This window comes from Eleutherodactylus coqui, chromosome 11 (genome assembly GCF_035609145.1).
Source record: "Eleutherodactylus coqui strain aEleCoq1 chromosome 11, aEleCoq1.hap1, whole genome shotgun sequence".
Lineage (NCBI taxonomy): Eukaryota > Metazoa > Chordata > Amphibia > Anura > Eleutherodactylidae > Eleutherodactylus > Eleutherodactylus coqui.
Genome location: NC_089847.1, coordinates 7,362,903 through 7,370,646, shown reverse-complemented (window position 1 = coordinate 7,370,646; position 7,744 = coordinate 7,362,903). Strand labels below are relative to the sequence as shown.

The following is a 7,744-nucleotide window of genomic DNA, read 5'->3' as shown; positions in this document are numbered from 1 at the left end:
CTTGGGCTGTCATTCCATTCCTTCTAAAGAAGTGCTGCGTTGGAGGCCTTGTAGAGCCTTCTATGTCCTCCGGCGTTGGGCAGGTGGGCAGCCTAGTGATCAGCGAGTCCTCCTTCCAGTACATCGGCAGCCTCCAAGGAACCGGCTCCACAGTAGCCACAAGAACTCGGCGCAGCCTCCGTGTTCTATCAGTGGGATTCTTCTTGCTTTCTGCCTGGCTAACAATGCTCTGTGCCCAAGAGTCTGCAGCCGCAGTTAACTCCTCCCACTTTGGGCACCAGCAAGTCCATTCAGTAGGAGTATTCCCCCCCTACTTTGCGCCCAGCCAGGGCGTTGTCTTTTTGGTACCATGTAGCTTTGGCGGGAGTGAACCATAGAGGAGAGCATTATCATGAAATGGGCGCCATCATGGGTGGCCTCATTAAAATTTAAGTGGCAGTCCATTAGACTTGTTTTGGCGCAGCAGATCCTGTGCCAAGTGACGCCAGAAAAAGAGATGCTGTTTTTCTGGCCACTACATGATGACACCGTCGTGGCCAGATGGTAGCATAGCCTAAAGGTCACAGGGCCGTACTGCCGAATCACAAGGAAGGAAGGCAATGCGGTCGTGTTTGATCTGCAAGTTACCGGTTAACTCAGTCCGGTCAACAGAGATCCAAACTCCCTGGATATCAATACGGCTGCATCCACTTTCATGCGTTGTAGCCACTGAAACACTTGGGTCATGTGACGTGACATGCGGCTGAAGTCCCCGCACAGCCCCGGGCTCTGGGTGCAATCACACATCCAGTTATTGGAGCCAAAAAAGTAAAAAATATAAAGGATTCTGATTGTTCTCCTTCCTGCTGGATCCACCCGTGTGTTTGACTCAAAAACTGCATTTAAAAAATGGCCCTCAGTGGGATCCTATGGGTATAATTGTGTGGCCCTCGGGATCCTATGGGTATAATTGTGTGGCCCTCAGTGGGATCCTATGGCTTTAATTGTGTAGCCCTCAGAGGGATCCTATGGGTATAATTGTGTCCCTCAGCTGGAACCTATAGGTATAATTGTGTGGCACTTACTGGGATCCTATGGGTACAATTGTGTGGCCCTCAGCTGGATCCTATGGGTATAATTGTGTGGCACTTACTGGGATCCTATGAGTATAATTGTGAGGCCCTCAGTGGGATTCTATGGGCATAATTGTGTGGCCTTCAGCTGGATCCCATGGCTATAATTGTGTGGTCCTCAGTGGGATCTCATGGGTACAATTATGTGGCCTTCAGCGGGATCCTATGGGTATAATTGTGTGGCCCCTCAGTGGGATCCTATGGGTACAATTGTGTGGCCTTCAGCGGGATCTTATGGGTATAATTGTGTGGCCCTCAGTGGGATCCCATGGGTATAATTGTATGGCCCTCAGTGGGATCCTATGGGTACAATTGTGTGGCCCTCAGTGGGATCCTATGGCTTTAATTGTGTAGCCCTCAGAGGGATCCTATGGGTATTATTGTGTCCCTTAGCTGGAACCTATGGGTATATTTTTGTTTGGCCCTCAGTGGGATCCTAAGGGTATAATTGTGTCCCTCAGCTGGATCCTATGGGTATAATTGTGTGGCACTTACTGGGATCCTATGAGTATAATTGTGTGGCCCTCAGTGGGATCCTTATGGGTACAATTGTGTGGCCCTCAGTGGGATCCTTATGGGTACAATTGTGTGGCCTTCAGTGGGATCCTATCAGTATATTTGTGTGGCCCTCAGAGGGATCCAAAGGGTATAATTGTGTGGCCCTCGGCTGGAACCTATGAGTATAATTGTGTGACACTTACTGGGATCCTCTGGGTATAATTATGAGGTCCTCAGTGGGATTCTATGGGAATAATTGTGTGGCCTTCAACGGGATCCGATGGATGTAATTTTGTGGACCTCAGCAGGATCCTATGGGTATAATTGTGTTGCCCTCAGTGGGATCCTATGGGTATAATAGTGTGGCCCTCAGTGAGATCCTATGGGTATAATTGTGTGTCCCTCAGTGGGATCCTATGGGTATAATAGTGTGGCCCTCAGTGAGATCCTATGGGTATAATTGTGTTGCCCTCAGTGGGATCCTATGGGTATAATAGTGTGGCCCTCAGTGAGATCCTATGGGTATAATTGTGTGGCCCTCGACAGGATCCTCTGGGTATAATTGTGTGACCCTCAGCGGGATCTCATGGGTATAAGTGTGTGACCCTCAGCGGGATCTCATGGGTATAAGTGTGTGACCCTCAGCGGGATCTCATGGGTATAATGGTGTGGCTCTCAGTGATATCCTATGGGTATAATTATGGCCCTCAATGGGAGCTGATGGGTGTAATTGTGTGGCCCTCAGCAGGATCCTATGGGTATAATAGTGTGGCCCTCAGTGGAATCCCATGGCTACAATTGTGTAGCCCTCAGGGGGATCCTATGGGTATAATGGTGTGGCCCTCAACAGGATCCTCTGGTATAATTGTGTGGCCCTCAGCGGGATCCTATGGGTATAATTGTGTGTCCCTCAGTAGGATTCTATGGGCATAATTGTGTGGCCTTCAGCGGGATCCTGTGGGTATAATTGTGGCCCTCAAGGGGATCCGATGGGTGTAATTGTGTGGCCCTCCTCCGGATCCTATGGGTATAACTGTGTTGCTCTCAGTGAGATCATATGGGTATAATAGTGTGGCCCTCAGTGAGATGCCATGGATACATTTGTGTAGCCCTCAGAGGGATCCTATGGGTATAATTATGTGGCCCTCAGTGAGATCCTCTGGGTATAATGGTGTGGCCCTCAGCGGGATCCCATGGGTATAATTGTGTGACCCTCAGCTGGATCTCATGGTATAATGGTGCGGCCATCAAAGGGATCCTCTAGGTATAATTGTGTGGCCCTCAGAGGGATCCCATAGGTATAATTGTGTGGCCCTCAGAGGGACCCATGGGTATAATTGTGTGGCCCTCAGCGGGATCCTATAGGTATAATTGTGTGGCCCTCAGTGGGATTTTATAGGCATAATTGTGTAGCCCTAAGCAGGTTCCTATGGGTATAATTGTGTTGCCCTCAGTTGGATCCTATGGGTATAATTGTGTAGCACTCAAAGGGATCCCATGGCTATAATTGTGTAGCCCTCAAAGGGATCCCATGGCTATAATTGTGTGGCCCTCAAAGGGATCCCATGGCTATAATTGTGTGGCCCTCAAAGGGATCCCATGGCTATAATTGTGTGGCCCTCAGTATGATCCCATGGGTATAATTGTGTGGCCCTCAGCGGGACCCTATAGGTAAAATTGTGTGGCACTCAGTGGGATTTTAAGGGTATAATTGTGTAGCCCTCAGAGGCATCCTATGGATATAATTGTGGCCCTCAGCGGGATTCGATGGGTGTAATTGTGTGGCCCTCAGCGGGATCCCATGGGTATAATTGTGTGACCCTCAGCGGGATCTCAAGGGTATAATGGTGTAGCTCTCAACAGGATGCTCTGGGTATAATTGTGTGGCCTTCAGCAGGATCCTGTGGGTATAATTGTGGCCCTCAACAGGATCCAATGGGTGTAATTGTGTGGCCCTCCTCGGGATCCTATGGGTATAATTGTATTGCCCTCAGTCGGATCCCATAGGTATAATTCTGTTGCCCCCCTTGGGATCCCATGGGTAAGTTGTGTGGCCCTTAGCGGGATCCCATGTATATAAAAGTGTGGCCCTCAGCGGGATCCTATAGGTATGATTGTGCGGCCCTCAGTGGGATTCTATGGGTTTAATTGTGTGGCCCCCAGCAGGATCCTATGGGTATAATAGTGTGGCCCTCAGTGTGATCACATGGCTATAATTGTGTAGCCCTCAGAGGGATCGCATAACTATAATTGTGTGGCCCTCAGTGAGATCCTATGGGTATGACTGTGTGGCCCTCAGTGAGCTCCTATGGGTATGCCTGTGTGGCCCTCAGCGAGATCTCATGGGTATAATTGTGTGACCCTCAGCACGATCTCATGGGTATAATGGTGTGGCCCTCAACAGGATCTGGGTATAATTCTGTGGCCCTCAGTGGGCTCCTATTGGTATAATTGTGTGGGCCTCAGAGGGATCCCGTGGGTATAATTCTGTGGCCCTCCTCGGGATCCCATGTGTATAATTGTGTGACTCTCAGCACGATCTCATGGGTATAATTGTGTGGCCCTCAACAGGGTCCTCTGGGTATAATAGTGTGGCCCTCAGCGGGATCCTATGGCTATAATTGTGTAGCCCTCAGAGTGATCCTATGGGTATAATTGTGTGGCCCTCAGTGGGATCCTATGGGTATAATTGTGTGGCCCTCAGTGGGATCTTATAAGTATAATTGTGTGGCCCTCAGTGGGATCCTCTAGATATAATTGTGTGGCCCTCAGTGGGATCTTATAAGTATAATTGTGTGGCCCTCAGTGGGATCCTATAGGTATAATTGTGTGGCCCTCAGCGGGATCCCATGGCTATAATTGTGTGGCCCTCAGCAGGATCCCATGGGTATAATTGTGTGGCCCTCAGCAGGATCCAATGGGTATCATTGTGTGGCCCTCACCGTGATCCCATAGGTATAATTGTGTAGCCCTCAGCGGGATCCTATGGGTAAAATTGTGTGGCCCTCAGCGGGATCCCTTGGGTATAATTGTGTGGCCCTCAGCGGGATCCCTTGGGTATAGTTGTGTAGCCCTCAGAGGGATCCTATGGGTATAATTGTGTGGCCCTCAGCAGGATCCAATGGGTATAACTGTATGGCCCTCAGCAGGATCCAATAGCTATAATTGTGTGGCCCTCAGTGGGATCCTATGGGTATAATTGTGTGGCCCTCAGCAGGATCCAATAGCTATAATTGTGTGGCCCTCAGTGGGATTCTCTGGGTATAATTGTGTGGCCGTCGACGGGATCCTATGGGTATAATTGTGTGGCCCTCAGTGGGATCCTGTGGGCCACATTTGTCATGACAGTCTAGCTGTAAACTGCCCTTGTTGCTATAGCAACCCATAATAATGCACCTGTCATTTTTTTCCCAGGAGATTAGGAAATGTAAGCTGCACTCTGATTGGCTGCGTTTGGTTGCTTTAGGCAACAAGGTGAGTTCTACTGCTAGACGGTCATTAAGGTAATTGAGGTATATAAGTATATAGCTGTGTGGCCCCTAGAGGAGCAGGTTAGGAGCCCCGCTCTACCGGTCATTATATATATAAGTATATAGCTGTGTGGCCCCCAGAGGAGCAGGTTAGGAGCCCCGCTCTACCGGACATTATATATATAAGTATATAGCTGTGTGGCCCCCAGAGGAGCAGGTTAGGAGCCCCCTATACCGGCCATTATATATATAAGTAAATGGCTGTGTGGCCCTCAGAGGAGCAGATTAGGAGCCCCGCTCTACCAGACATTATATATATAAGTATATGGCTGTGTGGCCCTCAGAGCAGCAGGTTAGGAGCCCCCTCTACCGGACATTATGTATATAAGTACATGGCTGTGTGGCCCTCGGAGCAGCAGGCTAGGAGCCCCCTCTACCGGACATTATAGGTTTATGTGCCCCCCGCCGCTGCACTAACAGCAGGTGCGGAGCGGCTGTCATCAGCCTCTACTGACAGGACGGCTGCAGTAAGGCACTGCAACCACTGGAGGGCAGTGCAGAGCCGGCCACGCTGCTCCTCAGCCGCCTCATTATGTATGCGGCGCGGCCCCGCCCCGCCGCTGAATATTCAGTGTATGCAGATGAGGCGCTGCGGGGTGACTGTGCCGCCCGTGGCGGGCGCACACTTGTCTTTACCTCACGGTCTATGGCTGAGCGCCGGGTAACAGCCGCCGAGCTCCGGGACCGCTGCTCCGCGGGCGCCTGCTGGCTCCTCCGGGGGAGCAGCGTCTACGATGTGTCCGGCTTCGTCAAGCTCCATCCCGGCGGGGAGCAGCTGCTGCAGGACCGAGCCGGGACCGACATCCAGCGGGACCTGGACGGACCGCCGCACCGGCACTCGGACAACGCGCTGCGCTGGTTACAGCAGTACTACGTGGGGGAGATGGAGCCCGAGGAGCAGCAGGTGAGGGGCCACAGGTGTCTGTATAGAGGGGGCCACAGGTGTATATAGAGGGGAGAGGGGCCACAGGTGTATATAGAGGAGGGCCACAGGTGTCTGTATAGAGGGGGGGCACAGGTGTATATAGAGGAGGGCCACAGGTGTCTGTATAGAGGGGGGGCACAGGTGTATATAGAGGAGGGCCACAGGTGTCTGTATAGAGGGGGGGCACAGGTGTCTATAGAGGGGAGGGGGGCCACAGGTGTATATAGGGGGGGGGCACAGGTGTCTATAGACGGGGGGGCCACAGGTGTCTGTATAGAGGGGGGCCACAGGTGTCTGTATATAGAGGGGAGAGGGGCCACAGGTATATATAGAGGGGGCCACAGGTGTCTGTATAGAGGGGGGGCCACAGGTGTCTGTATAGAGGGGGGGCCACAGGTGTCTGTATAGAGGGGGGGCCACAGGTGTCTGTATAGAGGGGGGGCCACAGGTGTCTGTATAGAGGGGGGGCCACAGGTGTCTGTATAGAGGGGAGGGGGGGCACAGGTGTCTGTATAGAGGGGAGGGGGGGCACAGGTGTCTTTATAGAGGGGAGGGGGGGCACAGGTGTCTTTATAGAGGGGAGGGGGGGCACAGGTGTCTTTATAGAGGGGGGCCACAGGTGTCTGTATAGAGGGGGGGGCCACAGGTGTGTATATAGAGGGGAGAGGGGCCACAGGTGTATATAGAGGGGAGGGGGGGCCACAGGTGTCTGTATAGAGGGGGGGGGGCACAGGTGTCTTTATAGAGGGGAGGGGGGCCACAGGTGTCTGTATAGAGGGGGGGGGGCACAGGTGTCTTTATAGAGGGGAGGGGGGCCACAGGTGTCTATAGAGGGGAGGGGGGCCACAGGTGTCTATAGAGGGGAGGGGGGCCACAGGTGTCTGTATAGAGGGGGGGCCACAGGTGTCACATGTGTAGGGGGCCACAGGTGTCTATAGGGGGCTGCAGAAGTAACCTTCCGTATAGGAGTCAGCTGAAGTAATGTGTCTACAGGGGGCTGTATGTGTTATACGGTTCTATAGGGGCTCCACCTGTTATGTCCATAGGGGCCGCAGAAGTAACTTTTCCCTACAGAAGGCTGCACCTGGCACATCTATAGGGGATGTCTGAAGTGATCTATACAGGGGGCCGCAGCTGTAACATCCATAGGGGGCTCTCTGTCATATCTGTAGGGGACTGCATGTGTCATGCAGCTCTATAGGGGACCACACCTGTAATTGCTGCACCTGTTGTGTCTATAGGGGGCTGCTGGGAATATATAGCTGCACCTGTAACCTTTCTATAAGGGAGCTCCCTCTGTCATATCTATAGGGGCCACTGAAGCAATCTTTATATAGGAGTTGCTCATGTTATACCTCACCTGTAAGTGTTACATATAAGGGGTCCTAACAGTATAGGGGGCTGCCTCTGTCACATCATTAGTGTATAGGGGGCTTCACCTGTTCGGAGCTACTTATAGACCATCAGATGTCGTTCTCTGTATACAGGGCTCCTGCTGTGCTATAGGTGATGGGCCTGTCCATAGGGGCCGACCATGCTCTGTATGGGAGAGCCCTGAGGGCAGGCTGTGATGTTGGGGACAGCTGTGGCCCATCTACCTGCCATGGCCGCCCCTAGGGTGTAACTGGCAGAGCCCACCTGCTGTACAATGTCCTGCTGCGGGGTCAGTACCGCTTGTC

The 7,744-nt window shown here is 52.2% G+C and overlaps 1 protein-coding gene across 1 annotated transcript in view; it reads left to right on the top strand.

Moving 5' to 3' along the window:
• Positions 1-5,751: 5,751 nt before the first annotated feature.
• Positions 5,752-7,744, top strand: part of FA2H (fatty acid 2-hydroxylase) — a 44,234-nt gene continuing 42,241 nt past the window's right edge. Inside the window, exon 1 of the mRNA XM_066582478.1 lies at positions 5,752-6,044. Within this exon, the coding sequence (XP_066438575.1) occupies positions 5,787-6,044 (258 nt within the window). The 5' untranslated portion in view covers positions 5,752-5,786. The remainder of the gene's footprint in view (positions 6,045-7,744) is intronic.